Source organism: Lepidochelys olivacea (genome assembly GCF_965140295.1).
Source record: "Lepidochelys olivacea isolate rLepOli2 genome assembly, chromosome: 2".
Taxonomy (NCBI): Eukaryota; Metazoa; Chordata; order Testudines; family Cheloniidae; genus Lepidochelys; species Lepidochelys olivacea.
In genome coordinates, this window is record NC_140412.1 from 17,052,618 (window position 1) to 17,073,469 (window position 20,852).

Sequence of the window (20,852 nt, forward strand, 5' to 3'; positions counted from 1 at the left end):
CGTCAGGTGTTGTCAGCCTCAACCCCACATACAGTGACTTATTAAAGCCCCAAATGGCAAAATATCCCAAACTTGCAACTAGCTTTCACTAAAATTGTGCATCTGAAATGAATAACCATTGTCCTTTGCCAATGGTGACTTTGAAGACTAACTGCAATTGGCATTGCTAAAAGGAGTACATATTAAACTAAGAGAAAACCTGGTCCAGAGCCCATTGCAATCAGTGGACACCTTTCTATTGATGCCCTTAAGCTTTGGATCAGACCCATAGAGATTAGATAAAGGCAGGGTTTTCAACACTGGTGTGATGCCAAAGCTTGTAATGTTGTATAAGTGTTCAGTAGTCTTTCATCACTGGCCACGACCTCTTATTAAGTTATTAAAAGCCATAATCACATGACCCAGAGATTTGGTAGAAGAGGGAATACAGTGAAACAATTGTTATTTAATTACAGCAGCATCATATTAAGTCAGCGTGCAGCACAGTGGATGCACCTGTAGAAAGGCCTCTTAATATAGAACCTTTACATGCCCCGTGCTATTTCCCATAGCTTAGTTAAGCTATGCAGTAGGTATACTGACCTGCAGAAATCTCATGAAAGGACTAATTAATAAACGTTGAAGTAGGGTTAATAAAGGAAGTGATCACATGGGTAAAGTACACGTTCAAGGGGGTATAAATCACTTACTACTGACCCCGTTGAAATCCATTTGTCCTCCATCCAACTACTCTTGAATAATATTCCTCAAGGTAAGTTCTTTTTCATATGCTCTTTATTGTTAAACAATTGCACACAAAGAGAAAACTATTTAAGATAAAACTATTTAAGACAGTGAGGATGCAGACTAAAGAGCAGGCAAAATGATTTAGGGTATTGTACGAAACCAGAATTACCCCCCCCCCATTATATTTACATCCATTCATCCTGGTAAAGCATTACAAGAGAATTTAGTAAATGTGAATGTCAGCATTAGGCTGGTGTTAAGCATTATAAGCAGTATTTAGGGGAAAAAGATCGTGAGGGGTAAATACATGTTTGCACATTGGTAATTAAATGTTCATTTGCTCATTTGAAAATCCTGTAATGTCTGATTCAGAAAATTAAAACCCAGGATAAACCACAGCTGGAGACGGTAACCAAGAGATTGATTTTTGGTCCCCTTCACATCAGCAAAACTCCATTGACTTCAGTGGAGTTACTTCTCTTTGACACTGCTGTTAGTAAAAGCAGACTCAGACCTAGACCTACATGCTGTATAATTTACATCAATATGAAAATATTGTACATGCTACGTCAGTATGTCTGTAAAAGCTACAATTAATGTTTGACTATCACAGGGGCAGTTCCTCTGGTAGTTTAAATGAAGTCAATAGAGTTATGATGGTTTACACCTACTGAAGATCTTCCACTATACAACGTTTCGTTATACAATGTGCCATATTTAAAAGAAGTGTTTTGACTAAATATTCCTTAAAGACATTAAAATTTATTGCAGAAACAAAACAAAACAAACTTCAAGTTCACCATTTTGTTGCCAGTTATGGCTTCCTCATTAACAGTATTTTGGAATAGTCTGTTTACTCACCTCAAATGGTCCTGTAGCAAATATTGTTAATCAAGTTTAAATAGTCATTGTATCAATTAAAATGTTGGGATACCATGTGAGACTCCACTTTGCTAGAATATGTGCATTTCACAAGTGTTAGTGGGTAACTGCATGTCAAATCAAAATGAAATATGACCAGGCTACACAAATAATTCAGTCACAGAAAATGTCCCCCTATAACAAATGTTTTTTTACTCGTCCATTTAAGACGTAAACTCCCTACATAACATTTTACTTACTTCACCAGGCAAATGTTTCTGCTGTGTGACTCTTTCCATTCTTTGGATTAAAACAATGATTGTAATTCTGCTGATGAATATGTTGATGGTATTATACAGTGGTAAGTGACTGCATATTTTTATGTCTATTTAACGTTTACATTCTAATACTGCCCATTTCAAGTGGACTAGCTTTTGAAAAACATCTTTGGATTACCGCCCTGTCTCATCACTAGTACATACTGAAAAAGGCATAATCAGATTAGTGGTAAAGTGTGTTGTTGCAGGATTTCAAAGGCATTATAGGTTTAGAGTAATGGAAGAAAACTTTTAAATGTGTTTATAATGTAAACACAATTGGAAACCTCCGCTTCTCCCAGCGTTTTGCTCATAGAAAAACCCTACAAACCAGTTACATAAAAGGGTTCCAAAATATCTATGAATGTATTTTAGTCTTTGGATAAATCCATATTATCCAAACACTCCCGACGATTCAGACATACATAAATACAATGAGGTTCAGCTAAACCATCTTTCTGAGCTTTTATCCTGGATGTGATTCTCTTCCTTTTCATAAGATTGTTTTGTTCTTGTCACAATGTGTGGAAGGAATTGCTCTACATGACTGTTTCTGAAGTTAGAAAGTCATACAGTAATAGAGCTCACATGAAGTCAAATTCTGCACTGACTTACTACACCAGCCTCATCTCTCGAATTTCAAAGGCATTGTTATGGTGTGAATTGCAGCGGAGAATTGAGTCAACACAAATCACAGAAGAGTACTATATTAATCAAGCTTAGTGTTAAGAGCTTTATATAACAATACCAGTCATCAAGAAGATCATTGTGTTCTTTTTTCTAATGTCATAGAATCTATATAATAATATTCCAGGAGGGAGGGAGGGAGGGAGTGAGTGAGTGAGTGTGCGTGAGTGAGTATGTCACTCTGAAGCTGTGCCTAGAATGACTGAAGGGATGGAAACAGCTCCAACATGGTTCAGAGAACTTCTTGTTTAGACTATCACCAAGTTCAAGCATCACTAGATTCACCAACTGTTACTATCCAATTTTGAAGTTCTCAGCCATTTTGACTTTATAAATTATATCCATTTGACAGCACAGAGTTTTCGGGTATAATACAGAAATATCTGCTACAATGTTGGTTTTAGAAAATCAGTGTGTATATCCAAAAAAACCATAAAAAAGACTTTGCTTATTGATCAAACAAATACACTGCTAATATCTTTAAAATGCACCAGCCATTAAAAGCTCAAACCTGAGGGTCTAAAGTCAGGGACTCAGATAAAAACTGCCATTTAGTTGCTTAAAAATAAATTGGAATGTTTAGGACTGGGATTTCCACAGGAGCCTCAATTCAATATGAAATTCAAGGGTTGTTGAGCACATAACTTCTTCTTAAACTCCTTTGAAAATCCTAGCCTAAATACCCAGATTTGAACATTTTAATTAAATAAGAACACAAGAGCTGCCATACTGTATGTCCAATGTCCTGTCTCCAACAGTGGCCCATACCAGAGCTTCAGGTGGAGTTTACAGAACAGGGCAATTTTGGACTGATCCACTCCCAGCTTCTAGTAGTCAGAGGTTTAGGATCTCTCCAAACCTGTGGTTGCATCTCTGACCATTAGGGTTGCCATCCCTCCAGGACTGGCCTGGAGTCTCCCAGAATTGGCATCGATCTCCTGGTGACTACTGTAAGCAATCTGGGAGATTTTAATAGGATATTTTAAGAAAATGACATTACATCATGTTGGGAAAAATAATTTCCCGGAATAGCTCCAGTCAGAGTTGGCAACCCTACTGACCATCTTGGTTCATAGCCATTGCTGGACCTATCCTCCATGAACATAACCGGTTGTTTTCTGAACCCACTTATACTTTTGGCAGTCAGAACGTTCCATGACAACGAGTTCCATGGTTAGCTGTGTATTGTGTGAAAAAGTACTTCCTCTTGCTTGTATTAAACCTGTTGCCTATTCATTTAATTGACTAACCCCTTGTTATTGTCTTGTTGGAAAGAGTAAATAACACATTTCTATTCATTTTTTCCACACCAGTCATGGTTTTAGAGACCTCTGTCAGATCCTCCCTTAGTCGTCTCGTTTTTGAGCTGAACAGCCCTGATATTTTTAGTTTCTTCTCATATGGAATCATTCCATCCCCTAAATCATCTTTGTTGCCCTTCTCTGAACCTTTTTCTGTTCCACTCTATTCCTTTTGAGATGGGGCAACCAGAACATGGTGTGGGAGCACCATGGATTTATATAGTGGCAATATATTTTCTGTCTTATTCTCTATCCCTTTCCTAATAGTTCCTAAAATTCCGTTAGCCTTTTAAACAGCTGCTGCGAATTGAGTAGAAGTTCTCAGAGCACTCTTCAGGGTGTCTCCAAGATCTCTTTCTTGGGTAGTTAACAGCTAATTTAGACCCCATCTTTCTGTGCATGTGAGGGTGGGGATGGGATTATTTTTTTCAATGTAAACTACTTTGCATTTATCAATGTTAATTTTCATCAACCATTTTTTTTGCCCAGTCAACAACTTTTGTGAGATCTCTCTGTAATTCCTTGCAGTCTGCTTAGATATAACTTTCTTGAATAATTTTGTATCATCTGCAAACTTTGCCACATCACTGTTTACCCCCTTTTCCAGATCATTAAAGAATATGTTGAAGAGCACAAGTCCTAGTATAGATCCTTGGAGGACCCACCGTTCACCTCTCTCCATTGTGAAAACTGACCATTTATTCCTATCCCTTTTTTCTATCTTTCAACCAGCCACTGATCCATCAGAGGACCTTCCCTCTTATCCCATGGCTACTTTCCTTAAGAAGTTTTGGTGTGGGAACTTGTCAAAGGCTTGCTGAAAAATCCAGGTCCATTTTGGCCTACAGCTTTTCTTGTTTTGGAAAAGATGATCAGCTTTGATTTTTCCCTTATTTGTTGATCTCCATTTTCTGAGTGGGAGCTAGGTGGCATTCAGAGAAGTTGTAAATTTGCTTGATGGACTGGCTTGCTAAACTCCTGAGTACGTAAGCCCAACTGAGCTGTCTGCTCCAAATAGTTTAGGGTGATTTTGACGTAATTGTACTACATTCCTTGTCCCTCATTAAGCAATTTGAAATAGCTGTGATTATAAACACACAGGCTGAGGGCACACACTCTCTCATTGCTGGACTTTGTTACGATTACACTTCTAGAAAGCATGATAAAAAGAGCAGCATCAATTATATGATCTGAATACCACTTCTGCCTTGTAATAACAGTTGTAAGGGGGGAAGGAGGCTTGTGAATAAGGCCTGGGACTGGGAACCATGAGGCCTGGCTTTATCACAGAACTTCCTGTGTGACAAAGGGCAAGTCTCTGAAGCTTTCCCTACCATCTATAAAATAGGACTGTTAATACCTACTTCATGGGAGTATTTTCAGATTTAATTAATTAATATTTGTAAAGTGAACGTTCCTTGGCTGGAAGGGAAGGTGCCACATACATGTGAAGTATTAGTATGGCCACTCAAAGACATGATGTCAGCCATTTAAGTCAATGATTTATCCAGAAAGTCTTCGCTCATGTTTTGTTTTCCTGATAAACTTTTTCTGTCTTTACATGAATCACATGTAAAGTCTGTAAGAGATTGTCAGAGACACTTTTTCAAATAAAAAGCATCCATTTGCTTTGAGAGTATTTTGAGCCCTTTTATTTACTTTTGCAAATGTCTGTACTTCTTACATTTTGTTTGGAAGAACATATTTAGGAAATTGGAAATTATACAAAAACCTTGTGCAAATACCAGTGGACACGCTGGTTCAGGAAATACTAGACATTTCAGAGTCATTCCCCATACTTAAGAAGGGGAATACTTCCAGAACCAGGAATCTCTCTACAGCTGGCATCCACTTCATATTCATGTGACTATGTATTAAAGCAAGCATGCATGCAGGAAATGTCTGTGATCCCATTGAAAGCAGTTTGCGTATTTGGTATTCATCTGATCAGGGTGCAGAAACACCACTGTTTACCTTGTGACCAATCTCACAGCATAAATGGCAGGTAACAAAGAGTAAAGCAATGCTTGCAACAGGTAGTTCCTGAGTAACTGACAGGATAAACTATCTTTGCATTGGCCTAGATGTTACAATGAATGAAGTCAACAGGATTCCATATGGGCACCTGCGTGGAGCTCATTGTAGGATCAGTCAGGGCCTTCAACTATTCACGGAGTAATTCAGAATAACTAAAATCTGTGACACTGCAAGCTTTTTGGGGCAGGATTGTCCTCTACTACGTGTTTGTTTAGCACACAGCACAATGGGGCTCCAACTCTGTGTGCTTTTAGATGCAGCTCGAATAGATGTATTAAATAACAAAGCAGTAAAAAAAAATCATAAGCTGCTTGGGGAAAAGGTTAACTTTTGTCAACTAAATTGTTGACTGAAAATCCTGTGCTCTCTTGTATGTACTAAGGAGAATGTGCAGGGAGCTCCTTTCCTTATATTTTGACTGTAAACCAGGTTCTCTCTTTTTGTTAACAAACTTTGGCCTATTGATACTAACTTGGAAATGTCATTACCGGTCATACAAAGAAAAAGAGTCAAATAATTACAGGGGGGCTGAGATTATTATATAACCTCACTAGCAGGCTGCAGATATTCTTGTGCTAGTAATTTTATGCCAATTAAACTTGTTCAAAAGAATGAAATCAACTATGAAACATGCTTGAGCAATTGCCTCTGCTCTCCATGAGTTTAGGGCTATGGTTCTTGCTCTGCATAAATTCTTTGTTTTCAGATTCAGAATCATGGATTTGCTCTGGGCTTACAAAGGATGATACAGCAGTTGGGCACCCATAATCCATTGACAGTCCATGGAAGTTGGGTACCAGACTCATTCTCTTAGACTCCTTGGAAAATGACAGCCTTAAAATATTTGAGTGTGATTTTCAACAGGGCTTAAGTGACTTAGGAGCACAAGTCCCATAGAAAGTCAATGGGATAAGGTGCTTTTGAAAATTTTACCCACTGAGCCTGATCCTCAGCTGGTGCAAATCAGCACATACTACACCTGAACAATGTTGATTTGCACCACCTGAGAATGTGGCCCAATATGTAATTAACAGTAACAATATGACATGGCAAAAGGATTTTTATCGTTGTAAAGGGAGCACAGGGAGCAGCCTACAAATCAAAGATAGCTTTGCTTAACTGTAAGTCTGGGCCAAATCTGTTTATGCATGTGCAGTATTAAATGACACTCCTGCTAATGGGTTCATATCATTTTAGTCAGTGATCTGAATTCCTTGTAGCTATCAAAGTTTCAGGGTGTTGCTTCTCTTTTCCTGCAAAGGTCACATTTTATAAGAAGGACTTTTCTGTTTGGAGAAAAGCAGCTGGCTACAAGCAGAATGATAATCTTGCTGGGTCACTGTTTACCCAAAAGTCTTTCACTGAGGCTCAGAGGAATTCATGGAGCTCCTGGAAATTAGGGCAGAAATAAAAATAAGTGGCCCCAAGGTTCTTCTACGCTACCTCCTCCCCAAGCACTTCTGAAAATTTTACCCATCCTTAAGGAAGCAAAAGAAACCCCAAACAAAAACACACACTCTGCAAATTACTCACCACCAGGTGGAGAAATGCAAGAAGCAGCAGAACAAATCAACACCCTTTATCCTAATGCAGAATTTTATAAACAGAAAAGTAAACGTGGGAAAATTCTACCATGGCAGTTTCAAAGGGAGGCACCAATAATCCAAATGAAGAAGCAGAAATAGCCGATGGGAGTAGACAATATAAATGAGATAAGCCAATCTGAAAAGTTTAAGATCTTTGGGGTAGTGACCTAGCACAATGGGGCCCTGACCCGGTTGGAGTCTAGGCACAATAACATTATAAATGGTGAATAATAATAATATGGACTTCAAAAAAATTAAACAAATACATGCCAATAACCCGTGCCTAGGCTCCCTAGTGAAGCAATCAGAAATACAGCAAACAAGAAATCCCTCAGAGATCTCTTGCAATGCACTATCAATATATTAATAGATTAGGCGACCTGTTCGGATAAGGTACATTGCTAGACTGATACCTGTCTAATGGTGCTGCGTCCCTCGAGCATGATATGGTTTGAGTTGAAGCCCTCAAGCACTGAAGTGGTTCCAGTGAGAATGAAAGTTGGGACTGAAGCTTCGGGAGCATGACGAAAAGGATTCTGTATTTGAAAGGGACATCCAAGCACAGAAGACACAGGAAAATAGGGGCTTTGAATTAGCAATGGAGCTTCAGTGCAGATTCTCCCTAACCTCACAAATCAAACAAATGAAGGTCACAGGGATTTCCAGACTAAATGGCACAATGGAAGTGGCCAGCTTGTGATAGCTCAAGTGAGTACCCCCAAAAAGGGTCAGGTTCAGCAAAGCACTTAAGTATGTGTGTAAGTCCACTCCTATCTAGCAAAGCACTTAAACATGTTCAGAACTACTTTAAACTTGAAGTCAACATGACTTAAGCATATGCTTTGTTGAATCAGTGCATTAATGTTGCTACCAAGGCACTCTGGTATCTGGCTACTCTATAAAATACGCACTCTCTATCCTTGTGAAGTGTATATATATTTTCTTTTTCTTTTCCATTTTAAAATTCTTTCTTCTTGAATATGTTTGGTGAGCCAGACGGCCAAGAATCGGAGCCCCCAGCCCTTCCACCAGAGCTTCCACTTGCACCTGAAAGAAATCTGAGTAAGAATTTTTAAGCTTTCCTTGTTACAATATTTGTATGCATTAAGAGGCGCCAGGGTGCAACCTCTTTGGGCAAGAGATCCAGAAAGAACTTTCCAGTAGTGTTCACAGATCTGTCCCTCATTATACTGGACCTTTAGCAGAGGTTAAATAACCTCAGAGCCCTGAGTCACCTCTCGCTTGCACTTATTTTACCTTGATGTAAGTCCACAGAGCTTGGTGGAGTTCCTCCTGATTGACATGAGTGTAAGAGGAGGATCAGGCTCCTCTATCAGATATTGCATCATTGGTGTTGCTGGAACACAAACCAAAACCATCTCTGCTATAACCTAGGTGAGGTTCCTCAAGTTGACTAGAGAAGAATTTGTATCACTGATGCTGAGTTTATTGTTGCAACAGGTTTATAGCTAATGAACTAGCTAGGAATTTACATTTGAAATGATTAAATCTTACCTGTTTCTCAAAAGAAAAGTGAGTCTGAAAACTGAGGGTAAGTGAACCTTCAAGATTCATGGTCTTAACCATATCTTAACCATTGAGCCAAACAAACTCCTTTTTACATCTTAAGTAAGATTGGATTTATTCTTAAACCCCAGAGATTATAAAATGGGAAATTTCTGATGGCTGTTTGGGGTCCGTGTAGTTGAAAGACAATCTCACTCCAGTCCCCAGCACACACATATTCATATAAAAAAAATCACAACCACAGCTGACATTTTTGTCAATCTCAGAAGAAAGGATCAGATGAGTACAGAGAATGAAACATATTGGTTCCACTAGAGGGTGTTCCTGCAGAGCTGGGTAACATTAGTGTAGTGCCTCTATCCACATGGTGCCTCTATCCACATGGTTACCTCCTTTAACATCAAACTCAGAAGAATGCCTGTATAACTCCAAACCCGGCGACGCCATCACTGACCACTGTGTCATATCCCTTGTGGAATTTTCGTAAAAACCCAGCTCCTGGAATCAGGTGATTCTATGAGCATCTCATCTTTCAATTTGTCTGTTAAAAAAAATTACATTTCTAGCCCTCACAGCTTCAGAGAAAAGCATGACAATAAGACCCCAAAAGGCTCAAAAACCAGGAGGCAAAAAAATAGATTCCCAAAGGTATTATTTATTAAAATCTCATGATTTGGGGGGGCTTGTCTCATAATTTTTGAATGCTCAGGGTTGGCTATACTGCAAGGATTATATCATGCCTGCAGCTGCATTATGCCTCCCATTGAAATCAACATACGCGACATATGTTTATACAAGGACAAACATTTTTCACCAGTTTTATTATGCTTTTGGTTTAGACAATATCACGTTCTTCAATGGGGTCTTTCAAAATGTGGACAGCGTTGCATTGTTTTTTGGTAAGTGCAGACTCATGATTTGATATTTTTGGCAGTAAAAATAGCATGGAATTTGTTTAAAAAAAGAGCAGAAAAACTCCTGAGATTACAGATTTCCCTTAAAGCTAATATCGAAGGATTAAATTGTCTGCAGTTCCTAAGGTCCCCAGAAGGGCTACTGCATTATATCATTCCTTAGACCAGAGGTCCCAGCATTTTGGGACGTGTGGAGGAACGTTTGTGAGGGAGGGCAGGGGAACGTTCAGGGGGGTGGGGCAGGGCCCAGGCCAGCCCCCACGGATGGTGCGGAGGGAGTGACACCCAGCCTTGCTCCGCTCCCAGCTCTGCTTTGGCCCCATCCCCAGCTCCGCACCTGGCCCCAGCCCTGCCCCCAGCTACGGCCCCAGCCTTGGCCCTCTTTCCTCTGTCCACGTCCCTCTGCCTTGGGGAGCTACAGCCCCACTCCCGGCCCTGGGGAGGGGAACACACGGGGTAAGCGGCGGTGCGATCCTGAAAAGTTTGGGGACCTCTGCCTTAGACCCTGATCCTGCATTTGAATCCACGGAGGGGGACCCCAGCACCTACAGTATCATCCAGGTCTTTTCCATCTCTGAATATCATCCTCCTATGTCTATTCTCTCAGACTGCCTGGGTTCTCACTTCACTTGGCTCCAGGCCATATTCACTAACTTCCCTGCACTGCTCCATTTCGTGAACAAAATGAGGTGTGCAACTGGACTTTGCCCCAGGGATTTCGAAGACTATGGCTGCTCTTGCCGGTTCGAGATGGAAGGGCTCCCTGTGGATGAAGCAGACAGGTGTGTTTTGTTCCTGGGAGATCGTTCTGCTGGGGTGGATGGGTGCGAGTGGAAAAGAACAAAGTGTGGTGAGAGGAGCAATGCTGAAATCTTGCAGCAACAGTCTGAAACTTAACACTTGGCTAAACTACTTATGGTCATAACCCTTAGCTTTACAAATGGACGATTGGCTCACATGGTAATATCCAAGTATCCAATCTGTGCTTACATGTAACCTCAACCAACACTGTCTCCAATGACTCACAAAACATAGGATATAACATTGATTATCCTGCCCTCCTAAATGATCATTGCCCTTTCTTGGTGCCATCCGTTTCCCCATTCACCGGCAATAACAACAGCTACTTTGCAGCACAGCCCTGGAACCACACGGAGCAGTAGCTTCCCAAAAGGCTGTTTTCAGTGGGCTAGGGATAATTTTAGGCCTGGATAATCCCATCCCCTAGATCTTCAGGCACGGATAGTAACCCCATATATTGTGCTTCTCCCTTGCTGTCCACAGATATTGGGATTTATCATCCAAGCCTTTATTTCCCTGAATACTCTCAGCTGGCAAAATGTGGACTACTCTCCCCCTAAAATTAAAAGCAGGTGTAGTCCACACCTCTGCACCCACATTTCCCTGTAACCCTGGCTGTGAAGCTGAGCTAAACGGGCTGCAAAAGGAAACCACTCCTGAGAGGCAGCAGATTCTCTCTGTGTACATGCTCATTGTCATAGTACTAGACCATCTAAACACATTCATAGGTTACAGACCATGGTAGCATCAAAGCACAAAGCTAGTCTCTTCATTTTACACATGGGTAAACTGAGGCATGGTGTGATTAAGTGACTTACCTCAGAGCACACAGGACATTTTTGGCAGCGTTGGGAACAGAACCATAAACTCCTGACTCCTAGCTCTGTGCTTTAGCCTCTGCCCCTGGTGGACAGATCCTTGATGGTAATTCAGTCCGTGCTCTCCCTTGCTAGGCCAGTAAGGTAAAATATAGGACAGGAGGCGTCAGTGCTGAGAGTCCTGTTTCCTCATGGTCACTTGACTGGGGAACACTGGGAAAGAAATGCAACAAGGGCCAAGTCCTGCCCAGGCGTAGGCGGGGAAAGAGGTGATTTCATTTGCTAAGTGAGGAATGTTGTCATGGTTTAAAGAGCGTTAATGTAGATTTTTGCATGGAGATGAATCCACTGCAATCCCACATCGTCTGAAGGGGAGGAAAATGGAATTTTTATCTTCCCAGCTGAGAAAAGCCACACAAAGTCCTCGTGAATGGCTTGGCGAATTGCTCTCTGAATAAAGGTGCTGACACTGAAATCAGAGCTCGATCCAGTTCAATGAACTGATAGCTGAAACAACTCAACGCTTAAACAGCCCCTCACTTATCATTTTAATGAAAAGCTGCCTAAATACAGAACATTAGAAGCTGCGGGACAATCTATCAGAGTCTTTGGCCCAAGAAAGATTCACAGACATGGCCTTTTCAAACAGATGGATTTGAAATGGGTTAGCAGCATCTCTCCTGTCAGTACAAAACCCACTGTACGGTATAAGAGATGCAGATGTTTGCTTTTCCATATACATATACAAGATACTGTTTAGATTTAGAGAACCTCTTTAAAGAGACACGGACACTGAAAACATCCTGCTAAAAGAAACAGTTCTGCCAGTGCCAGGATCTGCATTATGTAGAAGTTGGTCAGTTACTGAAGTCCATTCTCCATCTAAATTCCTTAAATCCTGATCTTCTAGTCTGAGACTGGAAAGATGAAGCAGATAGCTCAAGAAACTTGCCCAAGGTCAAAGAGGCAATCAGTGGCAAAGCTGGCTTTAGAGTTAATGGGCCTGATCTCCACTCTATTACTCCAATTTTATATTAGTTCGACTACACTGAACTTAATGGAGTTACACTGGTATTAAACTAGTGTGACCGAGGATCCTGAGATTTCAGCTCAGGTCTTTAAAGTGAAGTAGCTAAATAATACTTTGCTTTCATGGACACCTTCCACTGAAGGATCTCAAAGCACTTAGAAAATATTCATGCATTTAGCTTTTCAGCACCCCTGTGAGGAAGAGAAGTAGCATCATCTCCACAATCTGACTGAACCAGTTCAGTCTCTGTAAATCTAGGCCTCAGTCTCTAAGGTATTTAAGTGCCTAAACCCCAGATTTAGTGGGCCTGGACTCTCTAATAGGCTTAGCATCCCCTCTCCTTCCACTCATTGGCCAGCTCCCCACCTCTGCTGGCTTTTATGAATCACAGTCTAAGGTGCCTATCCATCTCCATTCATGGTACAGGAAGCCTAGGCACCAAGCTCACAGTGTGTTCCTGTGTGCTAAGCGTCACAGCACTTAAGTACCTTTGTGAACCTAGGCCTGTGACATGCCAAAGGTCCTGCAGGTCACCTGTGGCGGAGCAAGGAATAGGAACCATTTCTCAGTGGTCTCAGTCCAGCACACTTAATGTTAAATTAAGTGCTTTGCTGGATCAGGATCTTAGTCCTGTGTCTTCACCACAAAACCAAATCACCCTCTCCTAGCTTTCCTTTCTCTGATGCTAAGCGGCAAACCCCCGAACTGCTGCATGTTCAAATAATCCCACTAGCAAGAGTGAAATAAAGGACCAAATACAGAGGATGTATCCTTATATCCCATGAAGGTTATATCCCATGAAGGTTATCCTCCTATAAAGAGCACACAGCGCTCTACTTTTACCCCACTGCTCTTTCATTTTACAAACCTGCACCTTTGACACTGTGGGTCTGCAAAACACTAGGTTTTGTAAATGGTTTGAATTCACAGTGCTCAGCATTGTTTGTCTGCTTTCCAAACATCGCCAAGAGGCTCCGGTGAGGATTTCCCCGACCTGTTAGTGTAACAGGCAGGTCATCTTGGAGATCACAGACTGTAGCCGGGTCTTGGATATAATTGTGTTTGTCAAGCTGAAGACTCTGTCAAGGCTTTTCTATGGAATGTTGTCATTTCCATCTTTGTTTAATACTCCCCTGGTACAACGGTGATGCCTCAAGTGCCGTCACACCATGGAAAGGTTCCAGCAGAGATAGCAGATGGATACCAGTGAATGGAAACAATAGACAGGTCAAACATTCACCATTTGTTAGAACTGATGCTTCCTTTCATCCTCTGGGCCTTTTAGTGCTCACTCGTATTTTAAAGAGACAGTTACACTACAATACAAAGGGTGCCTGTCACTTGCTCCTGTTCTGTAGAGAACGTTATTTCACTAGGAGAGTGGTGAAGCACTGGAATGGGTTACCTAGGGAGGTGGTGGAATCTCCTTCCTTCAAAGTTTTTAAGGCCCAGCTTGACAAAGCCCTGGCTGGGATGATTTAGTTGGTGTCAGTCCTGTTTTGAGCAGGGGGTTGGACTAGATGACCTCCTGAGGTCCCTTCCAACCCTGATATTCTATGATTCTATGGGATCAAACAGTCTGAGTCCACCCAGTATGGACACAGTCCAAGGCCTAGTAGGAGAGCCCTGTTCAGAAGCAACCCCTGGGATTCTCATAGCCTCAGACAAGTCTTTTGTACCAAGACAAACATCCTAGGCACAGCCCATTTTAGGAGCCCTCCTACTTGCCTCGCTGCCGAGAGCCAGGTCAAGGTCCCAGGCAGCGCAGGGGCAATGGGACACATTGGAAGTGGGGTGGAATGAAACAAACTGCTCACAGCGTACAACCCTCCATGGCCGTACACAACACCACCAACACAACACCGTACACCAACTCCTCCTCCTTCCATACATGTGGAGGAGGACATGGCGCTCATGTCACAGCCTTAATAATCCCTCTGAATACCCATGGCAGAAAGATACGTAGGATTAGCTGTTATGAGGAGGGAGAGGACCCAACACGCAGAGAGGTTTATGAATTCCCTAGTCCCATGAAGGAAGTCAGCTGTGTTCAAACACAGCAACTCCAAGTCCGGTGTCTTGGCCCAGGACAGCGGAAAGAAGCTTGCAGCTCCCTGAGTGATCTGGGGGGGGGGAGGGTGCTGCTGGGGGCTGGGGCTGCCCCCAGCACTGGGCTGTCCTAACTTGAACTCTGTCTGCCATGGCTTTTGCAACAACCAGGAAATAGCTGTGGGATAGAAATGTCTCCTGTTGGCCCCTCTGGGCCAGGGACTCTGGAAAGAGGAACGAGCAGAGCCAGCTCTGTGCTTGGCAGGGAGTCTCTCTGTGCCTTAGGGCTCCTCTGCACCGACACAGTGTCAGGGGGCTGCAGCAAAGTGGGGAGCGGCAGACAGATTCTCACTGCACCCCACTGTGCTCAGTCTATTAGGCCTAGTCTGCCATGAGGGGAAAAAGGAATGAATGCTCCTTACTGATTAACTAGTCAGAAAAAAGGGACGCCCCCCCGCTTTTCTCTCACAGGATCCTGTGCACCTGCCTGCTGTCCATCGCATCACCATCCCAAAGGGGAAGCAGGAAGCGAAACGAAAATGAGGGTGTGCGTCCCTGGCATTCTTTCAGTTGTATTTTTGGTTTCTTTGTTTTGTTCCTAAGCTGCTGTTTCCAGCACCGCAAATGCTACGAAGAAGCCATGGAGCTGGAGTGCTCCTGGGACCCTGCCAAGATTTCTATGGACATCAGCTGTCTTACTAAAAACATTACCTGTGGTAAGGTTCAAAGGGGACTGCTGCCTGTTACCAGGGCTTTGTACTGATCGGGGAAAAGGGGGGTTGCTTTTGTATTCGTACAGCGCTAGCCCAACGGGGTCCTGGTCTATGACTGGGGCTCCTCGGGGCTACAATTATATAAATGATAAATAATAATAATTCCAATTAATTTACTGAGAGCCATGTATAGACTAGGCAGAAATGACCTATGATTGTATTGTAGGTCTAGGTACAGTTAATCCTGCCTCGGTGTGGAGGTATGGCCTAGATAGCCTCTCAAGGTCCCTTCAAGCCCTGTGTCACGGCTCTCTGGATTACAGACTGCACGCTAGGGGGATCTAGTCACATAGCATGTTGGGGTTCTTAGGGATTGGCTTGTTTTGGCCTTGTTTTGAAATGGGATTAGCTTGATTTATGGCTTATTGTGAAAGTCGGGCTGCTTATTTACTGCATGGAAGTTGGCACCTGTGGAGAAAAGGGGCCTTGAGATGACTTTGTAAGGGGAGGGAGCTCCGTTCAGCTCTGGTAAAAGCTGAGCAGATGTTACCATGATGTGCAGAAGTGATTTTTCACTCCTCTATACGGTTTCTATTTAAAACAATTTCTCGTCACGCACTAGTCCTCTGTAAAGACCAGGGGCCAGATTTTGATCGCTGTTACACCAGAGTAAATGTAGAGTAGCTAACGCATTTATAGCGCCACTCTGAATTAAGCCTGGTTTAACTAACAATCTGATCCCACAATCCTTTCTAATCTCACACCATTTTTGCTTTAGCTCTGTCTTCAAAAAAGCACGTCTCAATGGGGAAAGTGTTTTTCTCTGTCTCCCTTTACTGGAAAATGGCAAAGGTGTTTTGTTCAAACTGAAAAAAAACAAATATAGCCCTTACGAAGGGTGTGAGCCTGGAAATAAATATTCTTCTCAAAGGTGAATTTGTCACAGAGTTCTCAGTGTGGGAAAACAGAAGGTTGTGATGGAAATTGCTTGGTAACCTGCACTGTAATGCAACGTATGTTTTGTAATATCCCCTACAGCAAATACAATCAGAGCTGCACCACGTACTATCTCTAGCCAGCAATAGCCAGTGCTAGAATAGAAAAAACCCAGCATTTACTTTAGACGTCATCCTGAATTTCCCTAGGATAATTCAGTCTTATTGTTTTGTAAAGCCTTAGTTTATTTATCCTTGGTACTTGCAGAAATACAGTATAGGGTTATGTTCTACAAAATGAAATGGAGCTGTCGATGGAAAGCCTGGAGGCAAAGGCAGATGGTGGAAACAGATATTTCAATGGTACCTTGTCTGGATTTTTGTTTTTACTCCAGAGTCTGGGGATCCTTGTGAACGGCTTCTCTGCAATTGTGACAAAGCGGCTATTGAGTGTTTTGTCAATTCACACGTTAACTCTTCCTTGAACGGCCTGGATGTCTCCTTCTGTCCAGCTCAGGTTACAGGTAATAATAAAGGGCCTGATCTACTGACCATTCAAGTCAATGGGAATCTTTCCATCGGCAGAAAGGGCACTAAATTGGATCCAAGGAGAACAGTGCTGCTGCTGGTGTCTCGGTTTCTTATCCTGCAGGTGGCATCAATGGCTGTCCTGTTCTCTGTTTCATGAATCATTTCCATTTCCCATGACTCAGTGAATCCTAGTGGTAGGAGGGTGTGGATTAATTCAGGTGATTTGACTAGATGGCCAGATCTATAGAGTAAGTTTGTGTGTGAATGGGGCCAGACTACAGTCCTGAAGGGTGAAGTCCTCTCTTTGCTCACAGTAAAGGCAATTCATGGGTGAGAGGGGAGACAAGCTTCCCTGCTCTGCTCAGCTTATGGGACCCCTCCCTGGCATGGCAGAGTGTAGGGTAAGGTCAGGACAAGAGGGGTATTCGTCTCCATTTCCATGCATTGACCTTTAAGGCTGCCCAGAGGGTTGCTGAACTGGGCTACTATTTTATTACTATGAACACTTGTCTAGTGAGATGCCCCCAAACTCGTTTCAAATAGGTCATTGAACAGATTATGAGATGGCGACGACTTTTGGACACTCCGGCCTTGGGCTGGGTTTGAACTAACAGGGGTAGCTTCTCAGCCCAGCTCAGTGGCCATGTTTCCAAAAGTGCTTGGCAGTCTGTGTGTGTGCTTGCAGGAGTCTCGGGGAAGCACCAGAAACATCAGAGTGCCTAAAGATTGTTACACTTAGCTCATTTACACAACCTTCTTTTATTTTAACCTGCCAAGTCCTTTGCCAACATAAACTACTTAACGCTCTTGGTAGAGTTACTTCTCCCAGAGCCCGGCAAAGCCAGCAAGTGTCATCCCTACTCTATAGACAGGGAAATGGAGGGTAAGTGACAGGCCCAAGAGCCCAAGAAGTTAGCACTGAAGCTGGGAAGTTTACCTCTACTGAAAGAGACCCAAATCAAAAAACTCAGGGTTTTGATCTAAAAATAGTTGTTTCAACACAATTCTGTTTCACAAACCCATTCAAATGGTTTTGTTTTAGAGCCGCACTGAAACCTGAAAAATGGCTACTAAATGGCACTATTGTCCTGCAGACAGCTCTGCTTAGTACTGATGTTAAAGGCAGGTCAGTGATCCCCCAGACTAGTTTGGGATTCAAAGGTTCCCAATTATATATCTTGATGGAACAGAGCCTTCATAAATCAAGAAATCTTTTCATTTAATGGTCTCCATGATGGGGTTTCACTCACCACGCTGATGCCTCCTACTGGTCATCTTAGGAATTAGCTCTGCAGGTTGGTACACCCACTCCCAGTGGTGCCTTGGCCGCCGGGACTTCTGCTCCCAGACCCACGTCACTCCAAGGAAGGCAGTGTTCTCTTCATGACACAGCCCTCTGGCCGTGTCAAGTTCTGTGCTCCCCCCTTCCAGGGCAAGTGTTGCAGTCCAACTGTCCCACCACTTCTCCAGTGGGGACTGCAGCCAATTGTCTGGCCACTTCCCCAATGGCCCCACCACGTGCTTCGCCCTTGCTCAGGATGCAAATCCCAGCAGCCAGCCAGGAGCTCTTCTCTAGCTCCCCCTGTCCTTCCTAGCAGCACTGCTCTGTCCAGGGAGCTAGCTTCTGTCTGCCTACCAGGCACCCAGTTCTCTCTCCTTGAGCTCCAGGGTGTAACTGCCCTTGCTCTGCCCTATGGCTCTTCTTCTATGGACATGCTAAGCCCTGATTGGCTGTTCCTCGCAGCTTCTCTCCTATTGGCTGCTTCCTGCACAGCCTCCCTAGGGCTCTATAAACCCTTTGTGTGCCAGTGACCTCATCATAGTCACTCATTTGGTTACCTCCCTGTATAGCTGCACTGTGTGTTTCAGGCTTTGAAAAAAATGCTTCCCAACAGTATATCAGCTATGATCTCTCTTCTTCTCAGAAACAACTAGCAAGAAAGGATTGACAACACTTCATGTGGAGGGTATGTCCTGAACTCTAGAATCCTTTGACTTTAATGTATTCAATTTGGATCATCTTATTGATCACAAAAAAAGCTAGTGCACACTTCAGCAGTGAGATTCTTTACAGAAAAGCAAAGTGCAACACCTCTGTAGCAAGATGCTAAAATACAATGGGAAAAGTTGTCAAATGTGTCTAAGGAGCCTAAGTCCCATTTTCTAAGGTGACTCAGGCAGGTTCCTAAGTCACTTGTGTAAATGGGACTTAGACTTCTAAATCACTGAGTCACTGTCATATGGTGATTGATTCTTAAGAGGGAGCAGGGTCTAGTGCACCTGTGGCTGATTGCCTGCTGCCCAAATGGGCTTAAGAGAAAGCACCGGGGCCTTGTAAAGGAGTAAATGGAAGCTGAGAGAGAAGAGCTGCTGAAACGGTTTAGGAAGGATGTAGCTGAGAGCCCAATGCACACAGGCCCAAGTAAGGGCCCATGAACCCCTGAACTGAAGAGGAGGGACTGACTCAGCAGAATTTGGGAAGGGCTGATAACTGTGAGAAGAGGTTTGGAGTCAGACAGACCAAGGAGGAGGGGCTATGCTCCATAGGAGTCTTGGGTGGAAGAGAGCTACTTTAGTCATATTAATAACCCAGTCCCCGAGAAGGTTGCTTGTTATTGGACATAAAATCTCTGTGGATTATTCCAGGGAACCACTGCAGGAGAAATTGAGGAAGGGTGCTGCTGAGCCATACTTGGCCAGCAGGGGGCACTACAGGCAGAAATGCCCTTTGAGAGGTGCTTTTGAAAATGTTACCCACAATGCTCCTAGTTTTAAGAGGTAGTTCTGTGTGTCCAACTACGGAAGAACACATTTATTTAAAAAAATAATAGACTGGTTCAAATATCCAAATTCCCACATGTGTATAATATACACACACAAAGACCACTGTTTTAAAAGAGGCTGCCTCCCATATGTTAAAGATAGCAATGATAAAAGGGTCGGATTCATGCCATTTTTACGTGCACACTGTTCTAACTATACCATCTTAGGGCCTGATTCAGCAAGATACTTAAGCAAGTGCCTAATTTTAAGCATGCTCATGTGTTAAAGGTAGTGATGTTCTTAAGTACCTTGTTGAATTGGAGCCTTAAAGAATAATGATCATGAAGGTGCTTCAGTAAATGTTTTCAAAGGAAAGCTCTGTGGGGCAGGGCCTGGACTTTGCTCATGTTGCACAGCACTGACTGCAGGGCAGCGTCAGCGCTGAACAAACGGTACAGCAATCATGAACCGAAATAAATCCACTTGCACCAATATTGCTGATGACTATAGTCATGTTACACTCAGTTGACGTCTCTTGAATTGCCCATGAGCTGATTGTGTTTTTACGGCTAGTGCATCGCTTTGAAATGAGACCTCCTTTATTTTTGCAGAGCTTCTTTACCACAAGGGTGATAAACCACGGCTGACAACTGCTTCCATGACAGAAGGTTTGTGCATTGACTCTTCAGAAGAAACATTTCCCACCAATTTCAGAAGCAGTGACATAAATAATCCAGGGGAAAGACTGAAATATGCTCGGAGTTAACCAAAATGGCTAATACAAAAGAACCTACCACTGGTCCTATGAGCCAATACAAGACTAAGTCCTAGAGTATAGCTTTTTGGATTTGTAGATGCCCTCTGCTGGGAGGACTCACTTTAATATTTTATACACAATACAACACACAATGACAGTCTCCAGCCAGAATCGTTTCAATGCATTGGAATGTGCCTGTGTAATTCTGATGTCATGAAGTCACTGCTTAGCTCTTACTCGAGGAAATTAGTCAATGAAGTCAACGGGAGACTTGCCTTAATAAGAACTTCAGGCTTTGGCTCATAGTGAAGTCATAGCATTGGGATGCGGGGGGGGCGGGGGGCAGGGGACGGACAAAAAAGATTTCACTGTAAGAGGACTCCAACTTTAGCCTTTGAGCCAGCAGAGCTGCTCCTTGAACAGACCGTTAAAGGGAATGGGTCCTAACTATGTAAAGCACAATGTAAATCTGTGGTGTCGTGGGCAGGGGTTTTACCTC

General features: G+C 42.9%; 1 protein-coding gene across 3 annotated transcripts in view; it reads left to right on the plus strand.

The window, feature by feature from the left end:
- The window catches only part of LOC311516698 (otoconin-90-like), an 87,562-nt gene that overhangs the window by 53,449 nt on the left and 13,261 nt on the right, over window positions 1-20,852 (plus strand). For all 3 annotated transcript variants that reach the window (XM_084621032.1, XM_084621031.1, XM_084621033.1), the window contains 7 exons: window positions 8,512-8,577; window positions 9,882-9,941; window positions 10,564-10,738; window positions 15,258-15,370; window positions 16,698-16,826; window positions 18,759-18,800; window positions 20,208-20,264. In XM_084621032.1, the coding sequence (XP_084477158.1) occupies window positions 8,512-8,577; window positions 9,882-9,941; window positions 10,564-10,738; window positions 15,258-15,370; window positions 16,698-16,826; window positions 18,759-18,800; window positions 20,208-20,264 (642 nt within the window). The remainder of the gene's footprint in view (window positions 1-8,511; window positions 8,578-9,881; window positions 9,942-10,563; window positions 10,739-15,257; window positions 15,371-16,697; window positions 16,827-18,758; window positions 18,801-20,207; window positions 20,265-20,852) is intronic.